Here is a 26,847-nt window from a genome sequence, read left to right as displayed (position 1 = left end):
ATGGTGCACTTCCCCATGGACTCCTTCACACAGTTTTAAATTCCTCCCACTTAAACTGCAGCTGGTGCATAACTGTCACCATACTGTGGTCCATCCCAATCCAGACCTCTACCTTGGTGCCCAATGGCTGGTCTTGGTCCTCCAGTTCACTGTTTCTGGGGTTTTTTGTTTAACAATGAGCTTACTTGGCTGCTCTACATCAGCCTTCTAAAGATGCCCACACTTCTCGGGGCACAGATCATTTGACTCTTCTCCTCCTTTATCTGGCATTAGTTCTGTCCCTTATGGACTATGGTTGTCAAGTTTGTTGCTCAGCTGCTCCTTCCGCACTGTTCCTCTTGGACCCAGTCCTCCATTGTGGTATCTGTTTGGCCATCAGTGCATTTCGCACTAACCCTGTTGAGAGGCTTCTGGTTAACATTCGGATCCCCTTTCAGTTTGGTTTCCTATGCCATCTCTTGGTTTCCTATGCCATCTATCTGCTCTTTGCTACTCATCCCTCCTACTCTATTCTTTTTGCCACTTCAGGATGTCACCTGCCTGCTGCTCAGCCTCGGATGGATTTACTGGTTGGGCTCCACCTCATTTCTCCCCACCATGATTTCCATATTCCGTCTTTGTCCTGTTCACCCCTCTTGAAGTTGTGGCTGTCAGAATAAGGACGATGCAGGAAAAAACCGTCTGCATTGTATATCTTCATCTAGGTGGTGCTGTACCCCAGAATGTATTAACTGCACTGATCAACTCCCTAAACCTTTCCCACTTTTGGGAGATTTTAACACCAATAACCCCCTGTGGGGTGCACCGTGCTCACTGGCCGAGGGAGAGATGTCGAAACTTTACTATCTCAGCTCGACCTTTGCCTCTTAAATACTGGGGCCGCCACACATTTCAGTGTGGCTCATGGTAGTTGCTCGGCCATTGATTTACCAATTTGCAACTGATGTCTTCTCCCATCTATCCACTGGAGAGCACATGATGACCTGTTTGGTAGTGACCGCTTCCCCATATTCCTGTCACTGCCCCAGCGTCAGGCCCACGAATGCCTGCCCAGATGGCCATTAAACGAGGCATACTGAGAAACTTTCACCTCTGTTGTCACCATTGAATCTCCTCCACACAGTAACTTCGATGTGATGGTTGAGCAAGTAACTACAACAATTCTAACGCGATGCCTCGCTCTTTAGCATGCCCCCTGCATAAGGCAGTCCTTTGGCGGTCGCCGAAAGTCACAGGAGCAATTAAGGAGCATCGGCGAGCTTTACTGCAGCATAAGCAGCACCCTTCCCTGCAGCGCCTTATAGCATTTAAACGGCTCTGTGCCTGCATTCACCAACTTATCAAACAACAGAAGCAGGAGTGTTGTGAGAGATATGTCTCAACCAATGGTTGCCTTACGTCACCTACCCAAGTTTGGGCAAAGATCAGATATCTTTTCGGGTACCAGACCCCAACAGGTGCTCCCGGTGTTACCATAAATGGCGTGTTATCTACCGACACAAACGTGATTGCCGAGCACTTTGCTTGAGCCTCTGCGTTGGAGAATTAACCCCCCCCCCCCCCCCCCCCCCCCCGCCTTTCATTCTCTCAAACAGTGGCTGGAAGGGAAAGTTCTCTCGTTCACTGCACGCCACAGTGTGAATCCTATAACGCCCCAGTTACAGAGTGGGAGCTCTTCAGTGCCCTTGCACATTGCCCCGACACAGCTCCTGGGCCTGATTGGATCCACAGCCAGTTGATTAAACATCTCTCATCTCACTACAAGCAACATCTTCTCATCATCTTCAACCGGATCTGGTGCAATGGTGTCTTTCCATCTGAATGGCGGGAGAGCACAATCATTCCAGTGCTCAAACCCGGTAAAAACCCGCTTGATGTGGATACCTATCGGTCCACCAGCCTCACCAACATTCTTTGTAAGCTGCTGGAATGTATGGTATGTCGGCGATTGGGTTGGGTTCTGGAGTCACATGGCCTATTGGCTCCGTGTCGAGGCGGCTTCCGCCAGGGTCACTCTACCACTGATAATCGTTTTTCCCTCGAGTATGCCATCTGAAAAGCCTAATCCAGATGGCAGCACATGGTTGCCATCTTTTTTGACTCGCATAAAGCATACGACACAACCTAGCAACATCATATCCTTGCCACATTGTATGAGCAGGGTCTCTGGTGTCCGCTCCAGATTTTTATCCAAAACTTCCTCTCGCTCCGTACTTTCAGTGTCCAAGTTGGTGCCTCCCATAGTTCCACCCATATCCAGGAGAATAGAGTCCCACAGGGCTCTGTATTGAGTGTCTTTCTCGTTTTAGTGGCCATAACAGTCTAGCAGCAGCTGCCGGGCCCTCCATCTCACCTTCTCGTATGCAGACGACTACTGTGTTTCATACTGCTGCTCCAGTGCTGGTGTTGCTTAGTGTCTCCTACAGGGAACCATCCACAATGTGCAGTCATGGGCTCTAGCCCACGGCTTCCAGTATTCAGCCGCAGAGTCGTGTGTCATGCATTTCTGTCAGTGTCATACCATTCATCCAGACCCAGAACTTTACATTCATAATGATCCACTCACTGTAGTGGCAACACGTCGATTCTTAGGGCTGGTTTTCGATTCTTGATTGACTTGGCTTCCTCATCTTTGTCAGCTTAAGCAGAAGTGCTGGCATCACCTCAACACTCTCCGTTGTCTGAGCAACAGCAATTCAGGTGCAGATTGCTCTATGCTGCTGCAGATCTACAGAGGCCTTGTCCAATTCCGAATTGACTATAGGAGTGTGATTTATGGTTCAGCAGCGCCCTCAGTGTTGCATTTATTCGACCCTGTGCACCACTGCGGGGTTCGACTAGCGACAGGAGCTTTTAGGATGAGTCCGGTGACCAGCATAGTGGTAGATGCTGGGATCCCTCCATTGCAGATCAGACATGCACAACTGCTCACCAGTTATGCAGCATACAGTTCTCCTGAGCATCCGAATTACCGTCTCCTTTTCCCACCTGCAGCAGCCCATCACCCACATCGGTGGCCTAGGTTGGGGCCAATGATTGCAGTTCGCGTGCAGTTTCTTCTCTCAGAACTGGAGTCCTTCCCTTTACCACCTCTACTTACAGTCCATTCATGTACGCCTCCATGGTGTAGGCCTCGGCTGCAGCTTCTTCCGGACCTTTCACGTGGCCCTAAGGACTCCGTTAACCCTGCAGCTCTCCGCTGTCACTTCCTCTCGATTCTTGACGTTTTCCAGGGCTCTGAAGTGGTTTACACTGATGGCATGATGGCTGATGGTCATGTTGGCTTTGCCTACGTTCAGGGTGGCCATATTGAACAGTATTTCTTACCAGATGGCTGCAGTGTACTCACTGCAGAGCTGTTGGCCATTTCTCGTGCACTTCAGTATTTCCGTTTATGCCCTGGGGAGTCTTTTCTTCTATGTACTGACTCCTTAAGCAGCCTGAAAACTATCAGCTAGTGCTACCCTCGTCATTCTTTAATAGCGTCCATCCATACCCTGGAATGGTCCACTCATTCAGTAGTGTTTGTCTGGACCCCTGGTCACGTCAGAAACCCACAAAATCAACTTACTGACAGGCTGGCCAAACAGGCTACACAGAAACCACTTCTGGAGATGGACATCCCTGCAACTGCCTACATTCGTTATTACGACGCAAGGTTTTTCAGCTTTGGGAAACGGAATTGAGCTATTAAGGGGATCACGAATGTGTGGAAGTCCTCGATGATGGCTGGGTGTTGACAGGACTCTTGAGTGCGTTCATAATGGTGCCACTGGTAGCAGTGCATTGGATTCGGAATGTACGGTCGTACCGTGATAACTTCATAGCCTTCTTTGATCTTTGACAGTAGAAACATTCTATCAGAAGTGAGAAAAAGTGTGTGTGTGGGCACTAAGGATGCATTGACTTTTTCTATCATCCAATGGACAGCAATTGGATTTCTGACTTGGTCAGACCATCGAGCAGCCTAGTGTGTATAACACCAGAGGAAGAATTCAGCATTAGATTAGGCCTCGGCATGAACAGGATAGCCATCAAGGAGTGAAGTGGCAAGCAGTTGGTGTAATTGAGAATCAGAAGTAGTCTCCAAAAGCAAAGTGCCATTTCATAAAAGAGAGCAGGATTTCCAACACCAGAAATTGCATCAATACTTTTCTGAATAATAAATGCATTAACCGAAGCAAAAGGCTGACAGTCTTCAGTACATGAAACCACAAGGAACCATGGTTCAGCTGGGAGGGTCTTTGAATCTTTAGCCTCATTCCGTTTGCGTTTAGCAGACATAGACCAAGATGATGTTTGGCTCACTGCGAAAAAATCTCCTATGATTGCCAGTGTCTCAGATGGCAAACTTCTTCCGACTGCGGGCCCCCTCAGAAGGGGGCGCACCTGCCTTAAGTGAATGTTCACACCTCAGATCACACCTCCCGAACACCTGACATAAGGACCAATGGGCAATTTAGGAAGGTAGCAGCTCAGGCCATCAACCTCCCTGGGCTTGGCATTTACCAGGGGTTATGTGTGAACCCTATTTGTCATCTCAAGGCTGGAAATTGCACATTACAGAGTCACCTGTTGTGTCAAACATGTGGGCTGGCCTTCAGGAGTGTACAGTGAGGAAGAAGAGAAAGAGGAACCTCAAATGCCGAAGTGGAGAAAGGATAACAAAAGGGGAACGAAAAAGACAGACGGAATGAAAGACAGTGAAGAGACTGTTCTGATATTGGTGGCTGAATATGCAGAACACATTTCCAACATCATCTCAGACATGTTCCCCAAGGGAGGGGGAAAAAAATTGCAAGAGAATAGACACGCAGCATGGAAGGGAAAAGATGCTGCAAAGACTGGGGCCCTGCAGTAGCCAAGCACGAAACTGCCAAAGGGTTGGTTGGTTTAAAAGAGGGGGAAGGGACCAAACTATGAGGTCATCAGTCCCTTGTTCCTAATAAAACAATGCCACAAGTGTGAGAATAACACAGACAAGACATATAACACAGACAAGACATATAACACAGACAAGACATATAACACAGAACAGAAAGAAAGATAAGACCACATGAATGAAGGAAAGGCAATGAACACTAAAAGGAACAAATAGGACAAGAAAACAACAGAGAGATGCAAGAAACAGTTAGAAGAGAGTAAAACAAGGAAGCAGATTACAGTGGCTGGCCGAACACGAAGATAAAATGAAAAAGCCAGCCACCCTGCAACACATTAAAACCTCCACCCTAAAAGCACTACGGTGGAGGACACGGAGGAACGAAGGACAGGAGCCAAACCCCAGATCGAATGATAAAACAAACTCTCATGGATGAAACATAAAACCAATTCAGCCAATGAGGCATTGTCTGCTAAAATCAATGATAACGAGTCCAGCAACTGAAGGTGAAGTCGCAGGGCACCCAAAGGAGGACAGAGCAGAAGAATATGGGCCACTGTCAACCAGGCGCCACACAGACACTGAGGTGGGTCTTCACAGCGCAGGAGGTGGCCGAGGGTCGCCCAGACATGGCCAATGCAGAGCCAGCAGAGAACCACAGAGAGTCTTTGTTTGCCAACCATAAAGGCTCCAAGAAGTCAAACAAATGGAAACGGTTTTTTCCTTCACTGACTCGGAGATCCTCTTCGACGATGTCTCATGATACCCTCGCCCGGCCAATGTCCGTGTTGCTGGTACACACCACGAACCGTTTTTGTGCCCTGGACTCTGCAGACTGACAGAAGGAGAAATCCAGTGCCTTTGTAGACCTCGTGGAGCATGACACTCCAGCCTCTGTGCCCTGTAGCAGCAAGTTTTCGAAGGTGACACCCCTTCATCTTTTTTCTTTCTTTTCTCATCATGACTCTCCTCAAAGGGAAGTTCGCGGCCTTCAATCCAAGGAAGAGGACTTACATCTGCTCTTAGAATTGTATTGTCTGCTTGTTCTCTGCCTCCAGGAAACAAAATTGCACCCTCACAACTGCTTTGAGCTCTCGTATTTCTTCCCAGTCTGCTTCGACCTGCCCCCTGAGGACAGCCTTCCATCTCATGGGGAGTCATACTGCTCATCTGGGATGATGTCCAGTCAACCCATCTCCTTGATTACCCGGCTCCAAGCTGTTGCAATACACATTTTCTTTTTTCACTTGATGTTTATCCTTTGTACCATTTACATCCCTCAGTCATTTGGTGTCACCAGGACAAACTCCCTCCAGCTTGTTGGGCGACTCCCTCACCCCTTTCTACTGCTCTGTGACTTTAATGTGCACCATACCCTTTGAGGCTTGCCCATAACCTGTTTGAGAGCTGGCCTCTCGGCTGACCTTGTCAGTCAACTTAACCTCATCTGCCTTAACAGGTAGAATCCACATTCCTATCAGATTCCACTCACAGCTATTCCCATTTGGACCTCTCCTTCTGCACTTCCCAGCTTGCCCATCATCTTGAGTGGTCCCCTTCTCTCTGACACATACTTGAATGTACATTTCCCTTTTGCCATTCGATTGCTGACTCCTACCCCACCTACGTGCATATCCAAATGGCAGCTTTCTAAGGCTGACTGCAGGCTTTACTCCTCCCTGGCAACCTTCAAAAATGTTCAGATGTGTGTGAAATCGTGTGGGACTTAAATGCTAAGGTCATCAGTCCCTAAGCTTACACACTACTTAACCTAAATTATCCTAAGGACAAACACACACACCTATGCCCAAGGGAGGACTCGAACCTCCGCTGGTGGCGACCTTTAATGGACAATATTTCCCCATTTGCGATGACCAGGTAGAATATCTTACAAACATTATCCGTATTGTGACAGAACATTCCATTCTTTACACTTCTTCTGTATCATGCAGTATCCCAGTTACAAGGCAGACTGACACGCCTTTTGTGTGCAAAGATGTGCTCTCCATATTTTTAACCGTCATCCTATGATGGCAAACTGCATTCATTATAAACGGTAGGAAGCACAGTGTCATCACATTCTTTGGGATAGCAAGAAAGCTAACTGGATTTCATTTACTAGTTCTTTTAATAGTTACACTCACACTGCTGTCATGTGGGCCAACCTGTCATGTGGGCCAACCTGTCATGTGGGCCAACCTCTGGCAGCTCTCTGGGAACAAGGTCAATTCCCCAATTTCTTGCCTGACAGCAGCAGATCATTTCATAGTGGGCCCTATTGCTATCTCCAACACCTTGGACTGCTGTGTTGCGGAGATTTCAAGCTCCTCCCACTATCACCCTGCCTTTCTCCATCAGAAATGAGTGGAGGTGGCTTGGGATATACCCTTCTCTTCTCAGAATAGTGAGTGCTACAATGCTGCCTTTACTCTGAGGGAGCTAGATCATGCTCTCAGTTCATCCCGATCCTCCACTATGGGGCCAAATGCTGTTCAATTCAGATGTTGCAGCACCTTTCTCTTGTGGGCAAGCACTTTTCCTTCATATGTACAACTGCATATGGGCAGAGGGCACAGTTCCCAGACACTGGTGTGAGGCCACTGTCATACTCATATCTAAGCTCTGTAAGGACAAACAACTTCCTTCTAGTTACCTTCCCATTTCTCTCACCACCTGTGTTTGCAAGGTGATGGAACATATGAGTCATGCCTGGCTGGTATGGTGGTTCAAGTCTCGCAGTTTACTAAACACTACGCAGTGTGGATTTCGAGCACACTGTTCTATAGTTGACTATCTTGTCACTTTGTCCACCCATGTCATGAATGATTTTCTGTGGAAATCACAGACTGTGACCATGTTTTTCGATTTGGAGAAAGCCTGTGACACCTGCTGGAAGACTGGTATCCTCCATAATCTCTACATGTGGGGCTTCCATGGCCACATGCCCCGTTTCCTTCAGGAATTCTTAAACGACCGAGCTTTCAAGGTATGCATGGGTTCTGCCTTGTCGGACACCTTTACCCTTTAAAATGGTGTGCCTCAGGGTTCTGTCCGGAGCGTCATCCTCTTTGCTGTCATAATTATCCCTATAATAGCCTGTGTCCGACTGGACATCTCCGGCTCCCTTTTTGTTGACGGTTTTTCCATCTATTGCATTTCTCCACGGACCTGTCTCTTTGAGTGGCATCTTCAGCAATATCTTGATAATCTTAAGTCATGGAACATCGACAATGGATTGTATTTTTCCACTGACTAAACCATTTGTGTGAATTTCTGGCGGGGCAGTTTCTTTCTTCCACTGTCTTTACACCTTGGGCTTGTTGTTCTTCTGTTTGTTGATACTATGAAATTCCAGGGGCTTATGCTGGATAGGAAATTGCCTCGGTTCTCCCACATATCTTACCTGGCGGCCCGCTGTGTGTGGTCCCTCAGTGTCCTACATATCCTCAGTGGTACTTCCTGGGGAGTAGATTGAACCATTCTCCTCCAATTGTACCAGTCCCTACAAAACTAGACTATGAGTGTTTTGTTTATGCATCTGCACGTCCATCCCTCTTACACTGTCTCAATACTATCGATCATTGTGGCATCAGTGTGGCCACTGGTGCCTTTTACACTAAGTCAGTTGAGAGGCTGTAGGCAGAAGCTGCCGAACTACCCCTGTCCTACCGCCGTGACTTTCTCCTCAGCAGATAAGCATGCCATTTGTCTCCCATGTGTAGCCACCCATCCTATACCTCCTTTGATGACTCCTTTGATCACTAGTATGGGGCGCGTCCCTCTTCTCTGTTAACTCCTGGAGTTTACTTTCGGCTGTTGCTCCAGCAGCTTAACTTCACACTACCTGCCACTTTCCAGGTGGGTGTGAACCCTTCAACACCTTGGCTTCGTGTGGTGGCCTGTGTTCACCTTGGTCTTCATTCACTTCCTAAGGACACTACTCAAGCCTATCTTTGTCACCTTCAGTTTCGTGAACTCCACATAGAACTTCACAATAGTAGCTTTGTGTACACTGATGGCTCTCAGATTGACCATGGTGTCGGCTGTGCCTTCGTCATCAGTGCCGACATTTTTTTGGTATCGGCTTCCAGAACACTGCTCAGTATTTACAGCAGAGCTCTTTACCCTCTATCAGGCCACGCAGTACATCTGGCGACACAGAATTATCAATTGCGTCATGTGCTCCAACTCTCTCGGTGCCCTTCAAAGCCTCTGTGTGTTGTACACTGTCCATCCCTTAATGCAACAGGTCCAGGAAAGCTGTCACTTGCTCACTTTTGATGGAGCCAGTGTGATGTTTATGTGGGTTCCTGGTCACGTTGGTCTGACAGCAAACGAGGTCTCCTCACGCCACTGCCAAGGCTGCAGTCCTCGTACCACAGTCTGCTAGTTCTTACATTCCCTCCTATTACTTCTGTGTTGCCATCTGTCAGCAAGTGGTGTCACTTTGGCTTCCCCACTGGTCCTCCCTTCATGGGAACAAGCTCCAGGGGATTAAGCCTCTCCCAGCAGCTTGGATGACCACCTCTCGGCCCTCTCACCGTGAGATCATTTTACCTAGGTTGTGTATCGAGCACTGTCTTTTTAGCCATCGCCCTTTGTTAAGTGGTGGTCCCCCACCACTTTGTGCTCATTGCCCTCGACCTTTGATGGTCTGCCATTTCATGACAGAATGCCCTTTTTTTAAACACTTGTGTTCTCATTTGTTTGCCATCCGAGTTACCAGCCATTTCAGAGAACAACGCGTGAGGTGTCGATCCTGTTTTACTTTTTATCTGTTGTAGCAATATGGCACAAATTTAATCTTTAGTTCAGGACCTCCGTATCTCTGGCTTATTTTGTAGACCTTTCTCCACGTCCCTGTTTTTAGCTGTCTTTTCTTCTGTCAATTGATTTAATGTGTAGTCGGTTTTAACTCTTCTCTTTGTCTTTGTATTCTACAGTTTTGACTTGGACGCATATGACCCTTGTTAGTTTTGCACCCTAAAACAAAAAATAGGAGTCAACATGGATTACACAATCAGTTATACTGTGCAACCCTGCTAGCTTTGTCAGTTCTCAAGATTCAGAATATGACATATACTACATGGCCCTTCACACTAAACATGTTCCCCCACTCTCCTTGATGTGGGTGTTTGCAGACAACACTTGCATGGTTATGTCTGTCCTCAGTTTCCTCTGTGAAAGTGGTTTGCTCTCCTTGATTTAAGTACGTGAATTTTGTTGTGGAATTGGAGTCCCTCGTTTAACACTGGCATTGGTTTGGAAGGCCTTTGGCTTTGCATCTATGCCGGCTGGTGTCGCCCCCACCCTCCCACCTCGCCCTTTTCTGTGTGGTCTTTTGCCCCATTTTGTTTCCTGTTTCCTTGTATCTTCTTCCTGTGTGTTATTCTGACCAAAGTACAGTGTGGGGATCAGAACAGGTCGACAGGGGTGCCGGCACCCTGGTGTGTGCAGTGCCTCTATGGTGCCAACCTGCTGTCGTCCTGCACCCCCTTTCCTGTTCCTTACTCTTCCTGCCGCACCTATATACCATCAGCCTCTCCATTTGCTCGTTTTCCTCTGTCATCAACTGCACTGTGCTGTTGTTGCTCTCTCTATTTCTGTCACCTTGGATTGTGAGATCAATGACTGTGCTGTTTGGTCCGCTCCCCCTTCAACCAGCCAACCGAACAACCAACCAGTTAGCATAGGCTCAGCTGTATGTCATATTCTGAATCTTGAGAACTGACAAAGCTAGCAGGGTTGCACAGTATAAGTGGTTGTGTAATCCATGTTGACTCCTATATGACTCTTCAAAACAGCTCGTCACATGGGAACACAAAATATGTTCCTATTTAACTACAACAAATTTATCTCAGTGTCATAGGTATACAGTGCTGCTTACCTGCACTTCAATCATTTGTGAAGGCTGGAAAGTCATGTGCTGTTTAAGTGGTCCAAAGTAGACTGTTGCAAGGTTAAGTACTTCCTTCCTTATCAGTAAGTACCATAACTGCCCATTGGTCAGCACTCTGTTTCCTTCTCTTTTATGCCCCAACATATTTTTGTCTATAGCTTTTGCAACTGTGCAGTGTTTAAAACTAGAAACCTTAGTCATTTTCAGTGAACCAGTTTCAGAAGATAGAATATGTTATTTCTCCATTCACTTTACAATCTTATGTTTCAGTGCTTTCAAGATGAATGAGCATCTGGACAAACAAATATTATCTATTGCCTGAATTTAGATGAGATCAATATTTCTTAGTGCTTTAAAAAAAAAACATTTTAAAGGATTTTATATAAGATCTAGTTCTTATATACACTGATAGAAAAAAAATTTGTAACACCAATGAGGAGTTTTGCGGCATGAATAACAAGTTGTTAGGTGTGTTTCTACATCTGAAAGTTGATGTCTATTAAAATGTGGTACCAGTGACATAAGAGTGATGCTAGTAGTGCCATTATGAAGCTGCAAATCAGACTTACTTTAAATACATGCTGTAATGGTTGTGAGTGTTATTTACCTTTGAGATTGGGTGGGATCAGTTGATGTTAGTCAGTAATGTCTTTAAGGCAACAAAGATGCCATTATTAACACCTCACTCAGTTCGAAAGAGGTTGTATAACAGGGCTACAGGGTGCTGGATCTTCCTCCTGCAATATTGCAGAAAGGCTTGGCAGGAATGTAGCCACTGTACATCATTGCTGGCAGTGGTGGTCATGACACTACACAGTCACAAGAAGACCAGGCTCTGAATGGCCATGTGACATTGCCAAGAGGGAAGAGCAGCGTGTTTGGCATATGGCTCTGGTGCATTGTACTGCATCTGCAGCAGCACTTTGAGTAGTTGTCACCTCAGTGACACAACAGACTGTTGCAAAACAGTTATTTCAAGGACAGCTCCAAGCCAGACACCCTATGGTTTGCATTCCACTGACTCCAAAGCACTGCCACTTAAGAATCCAGTGGTGTTGAGCAAGAGCCCATTGGAGGGTGGGCTGGAGATCCGTTGTATTTCCTGATGAAAGCTGTTTCTGCCTCAATACCAGTGTTTGCTGTGTGTTATGAGGTGGCCAGCTGAGGGCCTGCAGCCAACCTGCCTGCATTATAGGCACACTGGACCTACACTAGGAGTTGTGGTCTGGTCTGCTGTTTTGTATAACAGTAGGAGCACTCTCATGGTTATCTCTCACACCCTCTCTGCAAAATTGTATGTCAATCTGGTGATTCAACCTGTTGTGCTGCTATTCATGAACTGTTTTCTAAGGGATGTTTTCCAACAGGATAAAGCTCATACACATCCAGTGTTGCAACACAACATGCTTTATACAGTGTCAACATGTTGCTTTTGCCTGCCTGATCACCAGATCTGTCAACATTAGAGCACATATGGGACATCATAGGACAAAAACTCAGACTTTATCCACAAACAGCATTAACTGTCCCTGTATTGACCAAGTGCTGTAGGCATGGAACTCCATCCCACTGTCTGATATCCAGCACCTGTGCAGCACAGTGCATGCACATTTTGCATGAATTCACCATTCTTGTGGTTACACCAGTTATTAAAGTAACAGAATTTCACATTTGCAATGACTTACCTTGCACTTACATTAACTTGTGAACTTGCAGTGTTAATCACTTAGATGTGTCACCTAGACAAATGCATTCCTGAAATTTCATTACTGTGTGTCAGTTATTTTTGGTGTTGTGATTTTTTTCCATCAGTTTATACTGAATGCTTTCTCCATAGTTGTACTTATGCCTGTTTTTTTATTAAGTATATTCAGCAGTAATTCAGCTTCATTTGAATGTTTCGGGGAACTCTTTCTGCTTTTGCAGTTAAGTGTCTAATGTTGTAATCAAGCCTTCATGATTTTCAACGTCTCTTGCCCCCTGCCATGCACTAACTTTTATCTCGCAGGGCCTAAAATCCATTTTAATTTTTGTCCTAGATCCTCAACATTGTCCTTTCCCGAGCTGAAAGTCTTTTACTGCCTGCATAAACAGTTTATTATTTAGATATTCATTTAAGGCCAGTTTCATAATAATTCTATATTTTCAAATAGAGCTTTCAAATGAATGAGGACCTTTATCTCCAAAGCCTGATATGTAGGAAAAATCTGTAAGTATACCAGCAGATGAGTGTGCACTGTTTTCAGTTCAGTTAGTGTCTGAGGGAGGCAGTTGCCTTTTCCTCAGATAACAAGTGAGCATGGCAGTCATTTCTTGGTTCAAGGTAGGGATACATCTACTGTGATCATGAAGCTTGATGTGCCGTGAAGACGACGATCATCTTCACTGCTTTCAATACCTAGCTGTACTACACTAGGACTGCCCGTGGATATTGTCATCTGTCAGAGTTGAAGCAGCTAATGTCAATCTAATCCTTTAAGTGTGTTGCTTTATGAGAATTGTGGCTCATGGATATACATCCTCCCCTAGTTTCTCAATACTACAAGGGGTGTTTGCACCGTGGTCTAGCACTCATCCTATAGTGATCAGATGGTGTTGAATGCTGCTCTTGTAGGAATAGCTAATATAGTCCACTTAACTATGATATTAGTAACCTGTGATGAATATCTTCAACTTAATAGAAACATAAAATAGCAGAAACTTAAAGAGCTAATACAACAATTACACCAAGCCTTCATCTCCATGTTTTGAGGCAGCACAAATACGGACAGCAGAGACAAATTGTTGAAATATTTCTTGAATGAAATGGACTTTTGTTCATTGAATCATGGGACACCAATGCACTTTTGGTGCTGCAGGTGTTGGTTTCTCTTCTAGTGATCTTTCCTTATACATCTGTACCCTAGCACTAGTGTTAAAATGGTACATTCATGACTTATGTGATAGCAATGATAATTTCGTCATATTGACAATCCCATGCCTCCAGCTGGAGAGTTGCTACGTTGGTCCCTGAAATGATCTAACAGCAGGCAGAATCCTCTGCATCCCAACTCCCACCAAACCAAATGACAGGGATTTATGAAATTATGCAACATGCTACAAATATCATTGTACATGCAAAGAAAGCTACTATATCTTGTTCATTTGGAGGCCTTTAATGCAAGTCTGTTGTTTGGTGATCCAAATAAATAGCCAAGATAGCTAGAAAAGGGTGAGCCCTACAATGCACAGTTAAAACTCCTGGACTACGAGCATACTTCTATCCAAACAAAATTGGAGAGGAGTATGGTTACTTACCAAACAGCAGAAGAAAGGCGGTTGAGATTAATAACTGCACATATCTCAGCTGCTCAGGTGGGTAAGTTGAGACACACAAATGGATACTCATCCCCAGTGAGATCACTGGAATTATCACCACTGAAGTCCTCTGTGCTGATCCTCATCTAAACCTACATGAAGGAGCTCTTTACCAAAGCATTACACCGAAATGTCAGCATTGACTGGCTATTATATGTTAGCTACTTCCCAGACACCCTACAATTCTGACACAAGTTGTCTACCTTTATACAGAACTTCTTGTCTTGCAGGTTCTTTCAGCCCTTAGAAAAGTAAGTGAATAAGAAATCGAGAATGTTACAGGAGTCTGTTGTATCACCCTTTCCACTACTGCAAAAGATGAAACTGCGACTGCTCTGGTACTAATGTATCAACAGCACTGCATGTTAATACTCTTTGTGTCTGTTATGGCTCCGTGTCACTCTATTTGCCGAAAATTGTCTGCAAATGGCATTACATAGAATACAGACATAGGCTGAAACTTATGGGTGCTGTCTTTGATCGGTGAAATCCCAGGATGTGCCTGTATTCTTGCTTCTTGATAGCAAGTTGACCTGCATGCCTCATGTCAAGTGACTTGTATGCAAAAAATTGGCTCATTACTTTCATCATAAATACCACCTGCAAAAGCAGATAAACCAACCTCATAAAATTGTATAATTGTTTTTTAAAAAGGAAAGAAACCTGACCAGCTTTGATATAACTCACCAATATTTGCCTAGAGCCCTCTTTTACACTAGACACCCCACACTCTTATCCTGACATTACAAGTCCCATAACGGCACATCCCCTGCCCTGCCATGCAAATGTACCTCACACATAACATTAAGGTTCACAGTATCCCAGTAATTTAACACTGTAATTGTACTCTGTCCTGCAAGGGTATGAACCCTCCAGCCAGATCCAAAGATTGTGGAAAAGTTGAATCTGCATAAGCACAAATAATTTCTTCAAAAACTGTTCTGTAACAAGTGAGAGTATCATTTATACTGCATAATTGAGAATACTTCTCAAAGCACTCATCTATATCAAAACCCTCTCCATCAAAGCAGCTCTTATATAGTGACTCTCTCAGCAATGTCCAGGCAACAGCAGGGTGCTTTCCAAAATATCTGCTAAAGTAAGACATTCAGGTGCTTGTATACTACCTTTGCAGAACAGGAGCCACAATTGTCTTCCTTTTGATGATGTGTTGTGTCAACACTCTTGGCATTAGCTACCTGTATTAACCAGCCAAGGCAGCCTTTATGAATAAACCATTTATGAACACCATCCCTGAAGCTGACTTAAGAACTTATCTTCTATTAAGTCCTCTGCATCAGTGAGAAGACTAATGGTAAAGTGACATGTATCTCAACAAACTCAGGATAAAAGAAAGTGCCACCAAACATTGGAACTCATCCCACCAAGCTTTGCGAAGAGTGCATATGTCCATTTGCTTTGGAGACACCAAGCTTGCACATGAATATATCTTCCAACAAAAAGATTGATCTAGGTGTCACTGCAGAGTGGCTGTGATGGTTTAAATGACTAAACTTATTAGATCTGTGGCATATCCAATATGCCACAGGTATCACAACTCTGTGTATCCTGGGAATGACACCACTATTGCAACTGAAGCATTAAAATAATGGCAAGAAAATGACTACAATGATAAGATCTGATTCACTCATCAGAAAATTAAATTTATCAATAGATACAATTGGAGGGCCTTATTTCCCTAGAGGCTCCTCATCCTGATACATATTATTTGTTCTTTACCATGATCTTTGACTCTTGTTTTTCCTTTATAGTGCTTTTTACGCACCCTGTCTCTCCATTTATTATTTGGTTGCGAACAAATGCTATTGTTGGAGTGGAAAGACACACTTTCATGATGATGACATCCATCAGTAGTCAGCAACAAACCGTTAGAGCAAATTGTTCAAAACAATTTTTGAAAACCAGCATTTCATCATATCTCAACCATTGGACAACTTTCTGTAGATTTTAGTGGAGTGTTTTTCAAGAGATTGTAACTATAAACAATTAGGATACTGTAAGTTCTGTGCTCCTTCAAAAATATGTTTTGAGAACAGTAAAACTCAATAGATGACGTACTTTCTGTACTTCCTTTACCATCTCAGTACCAACACAGGATTATTGAACAGTATTGTGACTGTAACGAAATTTTGTATGGCTAGGCCTCCCATCGAGTAGACAGGTCACCAAGTCTTTTTAGATGATGCAACTTTGGTGCTGTGCGTATCAATGAGTATGATATGATGATGAAGATATCACAACACCCAGTCCCCGAGATGAGAAAATCTCCGACCCAGCGAGAAATCAAACCCAGGCCCCTTGCATGTCATTCTGTCACACTGACCACTCAGCTATTGAAGCGGACATAATTGTGACTGATGACAAAACATGGGTTTCCTGTCCTAATGCAGGAACAAATACACAGTCAGTAGTGTGGGGTCACCCTGCTTCACTCAGTGGGCTAAAAAGAGCATGCCAACCTCTCAGCCAGAAAGATTATACTATTGTTTGAGGTGCTAAACAAATCTATTTTGCAGAACGGGAGGAGAACTGTCAATTCTGGAGGCTACTGTGGCACTTACAGAAAACCGAGACGAGCCATGACAGTGTTGTAACTAGTATCATGTTTTTGCATGGCAATGTTTGGCCACACTCTGCCTGGCAGGCACTAGAATAGTTGTCATTTCAAATGGAATATTTTTGAACATGCACCTTACAGTTCAGACTTAGCTCGAAGTGATTTCCACCTCGTAATGTATGTGAGAAATTGGCTTGACTCTCAACACTTTGCCTCCGATAAAGCACTTCAGGATGATGGTACAAACGTGGATTTTTTAGAGATGGAACCTAGAGGCCTTACACTAAGATCAGTGGTAGGATGAAAGAGAGGAACTTACAAGGAAAGGTAGATGTGTAGTTGAAGATAAAGGAAACAAGGAGGGATCACATGAGGTAACAGAACACTAAGACAGCAACACTCAGAGAATTTTGTTGTTGTATACAAGGGGTATGGTTAATAGGAATTTGTTGAGGTATGCCATGGATGTGAATGAACAGCGTGTATTTCTCTGATCTGACAGTCCTTGCGTCGCCCAAAGAACTTGATGTTACAGTCTTAACGTACTGCATATTGTTAAAGTTCCCTGAAAAGATACGTTTGAGGATGCAGCACTTAGCACATGTGAAAAAAATGGAGTGCCTGTGCAACTTTGCTCTAGGTTTACAGATATCTGATACTGAGATAATGGTTGATAAAGCATAGCATTTTTCCTTTAAAGATCAAAATACGCAACTGAACTACAGTTTCAGTACTATATTTATAAATAAGATGTCACAAATCAGATTATACAATCAGTTTTGTGATAATTATTAGATAGTGTAGTTAAGGAATGTTTGTGTGTCAGGGAATGACTGACAGTCAATGTGGTTGACTGGAGCAGTTCAGCTGTGATTGCCCTGGATGAATGCATATAAGTAGTGCTGCTATCAGGAAGCGTTAGAAATAGGGAATTTAGTCAGTAATTAGGGGTAGTTTTAATGCAATTTAAAGAATTTGTAATGTACATTTCAAGTAAATTACTAGTATATTTTGCTGCAATGTATGTAACAGCAGACTATATTCTAAAATTATAGCATACTTTTTTTTCCACAGTAGTTAATGCAGATAGTTTGCCATTCCAGTAGACAACAAGCTCTATGTGTGTTAGAAAATAAGTAAGTAAATATCGCAGTCTGGCTGCTATGTCAAACATCATAATTTTATTCAGAGGAAGTGTATCAGTTCTGGAAAGATAAATAACAAATGCTTAATCTGAAACGTGATTAAGTAGAAGAAATAATACAAATGTGTAGTTTCAAGATTTTCCTTCTAAATTTGCTCTAGCAATTTTGCTTTGTTTTATTTTAAAGCCTTATGGAGATTACTCTTTGGACAACCCTTCTATTATGCTTTCAGTAATAGCGTATGATTGAGGTGTGGCACATAGATTGGTTTAAATGTCACAGATGCTGTAATAGCAACAACATGGAAAGGATAGATTGCTACTCACCATGTGAAGGAGGCACTGAGGTGCAGACTGTCACAATAAAAAAGACTATTACAATAATTAAGCTCTCATTCAAAGTCCTTATTCTGAGGTAGCACTCACAAACACACACATGCACAACTTGCACATACATGCCACTGTCTTTGAGCACTGAGGCCTTACTGCAGTGGCATCTGACATCAGCAGCAACTAATTGGGGTGAGTGGTGATGATAAGTTGGTGGTGTGGCATAGGGTGGGGAGGCGGAGAGGTAGCAAGGTAGGGGTGGGGGTAGATGGTAACGCTGCCTGTTGGAGCATGCAGGGAGATGGTGGGAGCAGGATAGGGTTGCTGAGTGCAGTGTTTTGCTGAGGGGAGGGTGAAGTCTCTGCTCCCACTCCAGTACTTCACACACCTTCTACCCTACCAACACAAAACACCCAGCATGCATAACAGGTGTGTGTATCCTGTTACCACCACATCCACAAATGCTCCCACAGGCAACTATGCCTCCCCCTGCCCAACTCAAGCTGCCTCCATAACCCCACCACTCACCGCGGCAGAGCATTGCTCATGTCAGATGTGGTCACTGTCAGACCTCATCATTCAGAGGTGTGTGTGTGTGTGTGTGCGTGTGTGTGTGTGTGTGTGTGTGTGTGTGTGTGTGTGTTAGAGAGAGAGAGAGAGAGAGAGAGAGAGAGAGAGAGAGAGAGTGTGTGTGTGAGAGAGAGAGAGAGAGAGAGAGAGAGAGAGAGAGAGTTATGCTCCAGAACTAGGGCTTTGTCCAAAAGCTTAAATATTTGGTAGTCTTTTTCATTGTGTCTGTCAGTAACTCAGTGCCTCGTCTGTGTTCAGTAGCAATCATATCCTTTCCATATGAACGTTATTCCATGCTGGACTTTCCATCAGTTGCGGTAATAGGTCTTAGGAAAACCCACAAAGCACGTAGAGGACAACAAATGACGTGTTTTAGATTAATTAGTCCATCTTAGTTTAGACAAACATCGATATAAAATGTTCAGTCAAAACACATTCAGCCATCTAAACTTCCAGTTTTTATTTTGTTTGAGCAACTGGTTTCAGCACTACATTAAGCCATGTTCAGGCAGTCTGACCTACAGGACAAATCCCACATCTGGCCCAGTCAAAATAGGAGCCAATATTCACCATAGATTTCTTCTTAACATGGTGATCCCTTCGATAACCCCTTGAGTTGCAAGGGGTGATCAAAGGGATCACTGTGTCAAGTAGAAATCTACGAATACCAGTTACTGAAGGCTGGCCCATATTTCGACTGGAGCAGAGGTGGGTATTTGTCCTACATGTCAGTCAGGTGGACTGAAGATGGCTTAACGTAGTGCTGAAACTAATTGCTCAAATTGATGGAAATTTAGACGGCTGAAGGTGTTTGGATTTGACATTTTATATTGAACAGACGAGGTGCTGCAACCATATGTATAAAGATGGACCTATAGAAGCATTCATACAGTTACAGAAGCTCTCCAGGTACCAGGATATGTTTTTGTATATTCTGCCTTGGTTGCAGTGAACTTTTTTAAATAATAGGAAACCCTGGAAAAGTGCCATCTCTACAGTTACATTAACATGTATATTACTTATCTGTGACTGGAAAACGCACATCCTGCTACTGTTGCTGTCGCTGTAGTTCATAATTATGAACAAAGTGTGTAGACATAAGGAAAGATTTTGTCACTCACTATAAGTAAATGTACCTGGATTTACCCTCAACAAGGAAATCTGTGGTTTGATAGCAGGCTAAATTTTTTAACATATTCATTGCAGGTCTCTCATACTCTCCAGAAATGGTCTGTTCGAGACTCTCTGAGCAGTCTGTCTTTATCTTTATTTAATAGTTTGTTGTATTGGTTAACTACTCCTTTGACATGTCTGTCTTGTCTACACTTGACAATATGTAATTTCAGATTGGAGTTTCTTGGAGCCAGAAGTGGGTTTTGCTGTTCTGAAGTGGGTATATACTGATTTGGTGGATTTTTCTCAAGGAGATTCTTTCACACTAGACCTCATGAAGACTGCCAATAAGTTCCACCTTGATGAGCTTGTTGCAAAGTAAGGTTGCATCGTGTACAATGACAAACTTTTGTGATAAACTTCATTTTTATATGATAAAACTCTTTAGAAATTTGATTCAGTGCATAGGTGTTATAAATAATGTTACATACTCTATTGATTTGTTAAAATTTCCTTTTTTTTATACAATGGACTGATATTATTTGTTTAGTACATAAATGAACCTTGGTTACCATATTTACAGTATAGTAGGTTTTATAATGTTGTTTACGATGATTTACTAGTTATAGGCCGGTTAAGAATCATAGCTTCAGTAAATTTCACATTTTCCTGATACGCTTAAAGCTGAAACTTTGTGGATCTTAGCTTTAAAATGAGCTCCTCATCCAGGCCCTGAAGGCCCAAAGGATGTTAACTATGAATTTTAAAACTGATCCTATTAAAAGTGAGAATTGTTGATAAACGTGAAGGCTCTGCTCAGGGAAGAAAGAGAACATTGTTAAAATGAATAATGAAATGGGACCTGAAAAATGTAACTACCTTCGACACACTTCATGTCAGTGACATCTTCAAAAAAATCCGGAGCATGTTAACGAACCGCCAGACTGCCACTATGATTGTAAGTCCTTGAACATGTTTGTGTGTGTGTGTGTGTGTGTGTGTGTGTGTGTGTGTGTGCATTTTTTTAATGTGATCATTTGTATGCCCAAGCATATCACACTCTTCATATTAATTTGATGTTTCTTGCATGCTGCCTTTATGTTGTTGCAGTTTTACTGGCCAGCAGTATATTTCACCATAATGCATATTCTTCAGTGCCATTTTGTAGTATTTGAATGGTTGTTTTAAGATAAATGCAAACAACTCCACTGCTTTCCAGAGATGGGAAGTTTTTTGAATAAATGTCTATCTAGATAAATTAATTAGTTAATCAAACATTTTACTTGGAAATAAATTATTCCTAGATAAAGGGATTCAGCCTTCTCATAAATACAAATATTTATTTGTTGTGTACTCTTCGAAGTTTTAACTAACAAATAACCCCACTTTCTTTGTTTGCATCTTGATCACTCATCTATTAGTTACAACCAGTATATGTTCCTGTATGTCAACATGGTTTCTACCCAGGGGGCTCACTGTTCTTTCAAAAGTTCGTGTGTGGCGTGCACAGGGCCCCGAGCTACTGCAGTCCATTCTTCTTTTCCCGACTGCATTTCCTTCACGTTGCCCTCCCTCCCTACCCTCACTCCTTCCTTGTTGCCCCCTCCTTCCCCTAACTCAGTGTTCTGATTTATATCAACCTGGCTATCCACCTGGTTCTCTGTCTTGATTGCAATTTTGTTCCTTCTGCCTGTTCATTCACCGAGACTGGTGCCTTCATTCTGGCTTTCAAGGAGGATACCCTCCCAGAGGAGGTCAAGGTTCACCGTTCTTATGCTGAGGCTCCCGTCTGGGAGCTGCTCCCCCTCTCCGGCCAAAGAAGTGCCCACCTTCTTTGGCACCTGCCAGTGATGCCACCCCCTGCCCCCCCCCCCACCCCCCCCCCCCCGTCCGGAACCCCTCTCCCCAGCGTCTCTCAGGCTGGAAGCCTCCTACCACAATTCGGCAACAAGACGCACCACCATCTACGTGCTGAAAGGTTGCCTGCTCTCTATTGGTTCCAGATCTTGCAGACATCTGTACTCCCTCTGTGCCCTGCCCTCCTTCACCTCCAAAAGAGGAGGAGGAGGAGGAGGAGGAGAAGAAAACACAAGTGTCCTCAGAGGTACCATCTCCCTCTCCAAAACCTGAGCCTGACATCTTATTTGTGGGTGTCACCCCATCCTTGTTGTTGATGATGACTGACCGAGTGACATGACCTCCTCTTGATTTATGAATGTTTAACTGGACTCTTGCCACACTGCACAGTGTAATTGCAACAGATATTATCGTGATCTATCAGAAATACAACACCTTGTTTCCTCATATTCTGCATTCTGTCTTGCTGTTCAAGAAATACACTTCTGTGATGACCACTTGCCAACATTTCATGGTTATTGGGTATTCTGTCGGAACTGTGCCGGCCCTGGGGTAGCATCTGGCGGGGTCTGCACTTTGGTTCACTCAGATGTCATAGTGACTAGATCCCCTTCGTACCAACCTGGAGGCATTAGTGATTAGAGTGCAATCGCCATTTGCAGTGTCCAACTCCCTCCAGGTAGGCCACTTCCTTATGTTGAACTGTCTACCTTAATACAGCAACTCCTGCCACGTTCCTCATCCTTGGGGACTTCAGTGCCCTCCATCCACTGTGGGGGAGTGCCACTTCCACAGGTTGGGGTCTCCTAATTGACCAACTTATTACATATTTTGATTTGTGTCTCCTCAGTGATGGTTCCCCTACCCACTTCACTGCTACTCATGGGACCTTTACTGCTCTCGATATCACAATCACCTCCCCCACTCTCATGGCTCTCCTACACTGGCCGTCCATGATGATGTTTGTGACAGTGACGATTTCCTGCTGATTCTGTAGTTCCCCCTACTGCCACCAGGCAGACAGGCCCCCACATTGGGCATTCTGCAGGGCCAATTGGCCTTTATATATGTCTTCTGTGCACTTAGACACCTTCCTCTCAAAATGCATTGATGCAGTCATGCAAGACGTCTTTCTCACTATTCTTCATGGTGCTGGCACTGCTGTCTCCCAATCCACAGGTCTCCCTCATCATCAACTGGTACTATGGTGGACCAAGGATGTAGCAGTGCTATCTAGGAATGCCGATGGGTACTGCAGCGATTTAAATGACACCATTCACAGATCAGCCTCCTCACTTTTAAGTGTCTCCATGCTAAGACTCATTACCTTCTTAAGCAGAATAAAAAGGAATGCTGGGATTGCTATGATTCCTTCCTGGGGATGTATGCCTCTTCGTCGCAGGTTTGGTCCAAACTCTGTAGCCTTCTGGGCTGCCAGCAACAGTCACGTGTTAGTCCAGGGTATTAATCTCCAGGGTGCTCTGTGCACTGATGTATTGGTCCTTGCAGAACACCTGGCGAAACACTTCACGATTGCATCAGCATCCTTTCCTACTCTGCTACCTTTCTCCTGTGGAAACACTGAGTAGAACAGTCCCCCCTTTGTTTCAGCCTGCACTAAGCTGAACTCTGTAATGAACCCTTCACTGAACGGGAATTCTTGCAGGTTCTTACCTCTTCATGTGACGTAGCCCCAGGCCCAGATTCCATCCACAACCAGATGATCCAATACTTGGACGTTCCCCAGAGGCAACAAAACTCAGGGTCTTCAACTGCACTTGGCTCACTGGTGCTTTCCCTTCGCAATGGCGAGATAGTATAGTTACCCCGTCTTTAAGCCTGGGAAGAACACAATGTTCCTCAACAGCTACCACCCTATTGGCTTGATGTATGTACTTTGTAAACTGCTCGAGAGGATGGTAAGCTTCAGATTATGTTGGGTACTTGAATCTCGTGGCCTTTTGTCCCTGTATCAGTGTGACTTCTGCGAAGGATGATCTCCAACTGACCATTTACTCAGATTGGAAACAGTAATCTGACAGGCTTTTACTAACTGCCGGCACCTTTTCACAATCTTCTTTGACCTACATAAGGCATATGACATGGCTTGGCGCCACCAAGTTTTAGTTTCCCTCCATGACTGAGCTTCAATGGCCCCATTCAGGTTTTTATCCGTGAGTTTTTATCTCACTGGATCCTCCAGGTTCGAGTTGACACTTCACTCAGTGCCCCTTAGATTCTGGAGAACAGTACCCACAGGGTTTGGTGTTAAATATCCTCTCTTCCTCTGGCCATCAATGGGCTTGTATTCTCTGTTGGGCCTGTGGTTACCCCAGCATTGTATGTTGACGATTTTTGCATTTGGTGTAGCTCCCACTCAGTAGCATCTGCTGAGCACCAGCTCCAAGGTGCCATGGGACAGGTCTCTGCATGGGCCACCTCCCATGGCGTCCAGTTTTCTCCCTCCAAAACATGGGTCATGCATTTTTGCCCTTCACCCACAGTACAACTCGATCCAGAACTTTATTTAGGCGACCAGCTTCTTGATGTTTTAGCACAATCCTGTTTCCTGGGCCTGATTTTTGATAAAAAGCTGACATGGCTGCCCTATATTCGCCACTTAAAGACTGCCTGCGTGCAGAAGCTTTATGCTCTCCACCTTCTGGTGCACACACCTTGGGGTGCAGACTGTACCACTCATCTCCATGTTTACTGTGCTCTGGTATTGTGCAGACTAGATTATGAGGTGTCAGGTTTATGACTCAGCGGTTCCTTCCACTCTGCAAATACTTGACCTTGTTCACCAGTCAGGTCATGTTGAGTCTTCTTGCAGAAGCGGGGATTCTTTCTCTGTACATGCAATGGGGCCAACTCCTGGTTTCTTACGTGATCAACATTCACCAGTTCTCTTACCATCCCATGTACCCCGTCCTCTTTGCAAATGAGGGATGTCTCCCTCCTCTTGGAAGGAGTCTACTGTTTTATGCTGTCTACATGTTAGTCATGGGTAGGATTGCTGGTTGGACTGCATCTCACTTCTCCCTGTTGAGATCTCCATCTCCACTCACTGGAATGTGCCACATGTATTTCCTACCACACCCCCTGAGATGGTGCCTAGACCACTGATTAGGATAGATCTATTTCAGGGCTCTTAAGGTCTCTCTCACCCCTGTTGTTTTCTGGTGTCCTGTGTGTGCACCATCCTTGCAGAGTTCAAGGGTGCCACCATCTTCTACATTGATGGTTCTAAGACAGTAGATAAGATGGGATATGTTTTTGCATCTCCTATTGGCTTAGAACACCGTTTATTGCCGGGATCATGTAGTGTGTTCACAGCAGAGCTTCTAGCCATTCACAGAGCCCTCCATTTTGTTTCTCAGGCCTCCCTTCACATGTTTTAATTTTTGCTGGTGCAGTGAGCAGCCTGCAGCCTATTGACCAATGCTACTCTCATCACCCTTTGGTCTCTCCTGTCCATGCCTTCTCTCTGCCTGTGGCCTTGTCTCCTGCTCAGTTGTCTTTCTCTGGGTCTCAAGTCAAGTGGGTTACTTACAACCCCCACCCCATTCCCTTTCATGATTCCAGCTGCAGATATATAGATCTACATCAAATCTCTCTCTTTGCCCAAAAGTGGAATGACACTGGGTGCAATACTCCTTGCGGTAATAAAAGCCGCAGAATCAAGGAGTCTACGGTGGTTTGGTGCCCTTCCTTCCACTCCTCTTGGAAGAAGTCTACTGTTTTATGCTGTCTACATGTTAGTCACACCAGGCTCACCTATCATTTCCTTCTGCTTAACCAACTGCCCCCCACTCCCCCTCCCCACAATGTGGTTGTGGAGCCAGACTGACAGTATCCCACATATTGGTGGAATATCTGCTTCCTTTGGCCCTTTGTGCTATGTATGGTCTTCCAGATTCCTTAATTTTAGTATTAGCAGACGATTCTCAGTTTCCTCTGTGGAAGTGGTTTTTATTTCCTGATGTAACGTTTTACTTTACTCCTGGAGCAGGGGCAACATGGTTGTGGTTGGGACCTCTCTTCATGTCTTTTTAGTCTGGGACCTCATGACCACACCGCCATGGAATGATCGCTCTTTTCTCCGTTTTTAGATTTGCTCTCACCTTTTATGCCTATTACTTTAACTTTATAATTCTATGATTTGACTCTCCTGCCTAGATCTGTCAACTTTTAATTGATCCTCTTTCACTGTGAGTAACCTTGGAGTCATGGGACTGATGACCTTGCTGTTTGGTCCCATGTATCCTCTCAACTAATCAAAAGCTGTACTGAGGATGATAATGTAAATCTGCTTGTACAATTAAGTAGTTACCTCATATTTGTAGCAGCACAAAATTATTGTGCTAAGTAAGAACTCAGTGGATCAGCAGACATTGACTCATAGCTCTCCCAGAACATATACATCAAGAGGTTTAGATGAAGGTAGTTCACTCTGAAATGATATAACATTGTCATTGACCCTACTGGATGAAAAGTTTTTTGACTTCATTCTGAAAGTTTAAAAGGAAAATTTATAGTTATTACATTTTTAATTGCTGACATATGGCTGTTTAAGGTGGTACTAAGTTGTTTTACTTTTTGAGCCTCTTAGAATGAAAATATAGGGGACAAAAAGTTGAACAATATTGTGCATATGCTATTCAATGAAACAAGAACAAGGATGAAAAGTTATTACAGTTACAATTAATGATTAATCCTCTAAAAAATTTTCATGGGATACGTTTGACTGTGATATGTTAAAATTTTGAAGGTTCAATTTTTATTGACATGCTGAACAGGTTATATTTTAACTTTATGGTAAAAATTTAACTAGCTAAAGACACTTACCAGAAAAATAAATGTGTTTCATAATGAGTAAGTTTCCAAACTAAAATTATTATTGCAAGAAGTAAAATATGAATGTTCAGTTGTGTGCAAAAGAAATGTTTGGAGCCCAGATCCATTGTATTGTTGGTTACCTCAGTAGATAAGACAAAAAAATAGCATGTTTGAGATCTGGAGCTCATACCTACAATCGCATAGTCACAGGGGTAGACAAATTTCAGTGTTCGGTTTAGATCCAGAAAAACTCATTGAAAGATTAAGTGATGATGTAA

At 44.0% G+C, this 26,847-nt stretch overlaps 1 protein-coding gene across 1 annotated transcript in view; it reads left to right on the top strand.

The window, feature by feature from the left end:
* LOC124544678 (rabankyrin-5-like) overlaps positions 1-26,847 on the top strand; it is a 426,179-nt gene that overhangs the window by 85,620 nt on the left and 313,712 nt on the right. The window contains exon 4 of the mRNA XM_047123303.1: positions 20,107-20,251. Within this exon, the coding sequence (XP_046979259.1) occupies positions 20,107-20,251 (145 nt within the window). The remainder of the gene's footprint in view (positions 1-20,106; positions 20,252-26,847) is intronic.

Source organism: Schistocerca americana, chromosome 8 (assembly GCF_021461395.2).
Source record: "Schistocerca americana isolate TAMUIC-IGC-003095 chromosome 8, iqSchAmer2.1, whole genome shotgun sequence".
NCBI lineage: Eukaryota > Metazoa > Arthropoda > Insecta > Orthoptera > Acrididae > Schistocerca > Schistocerca americana.
Note: the sequence above shows the minus strand (reverse complement) of the source record. Positions and strands in the feature narration are given on the sequence as shown.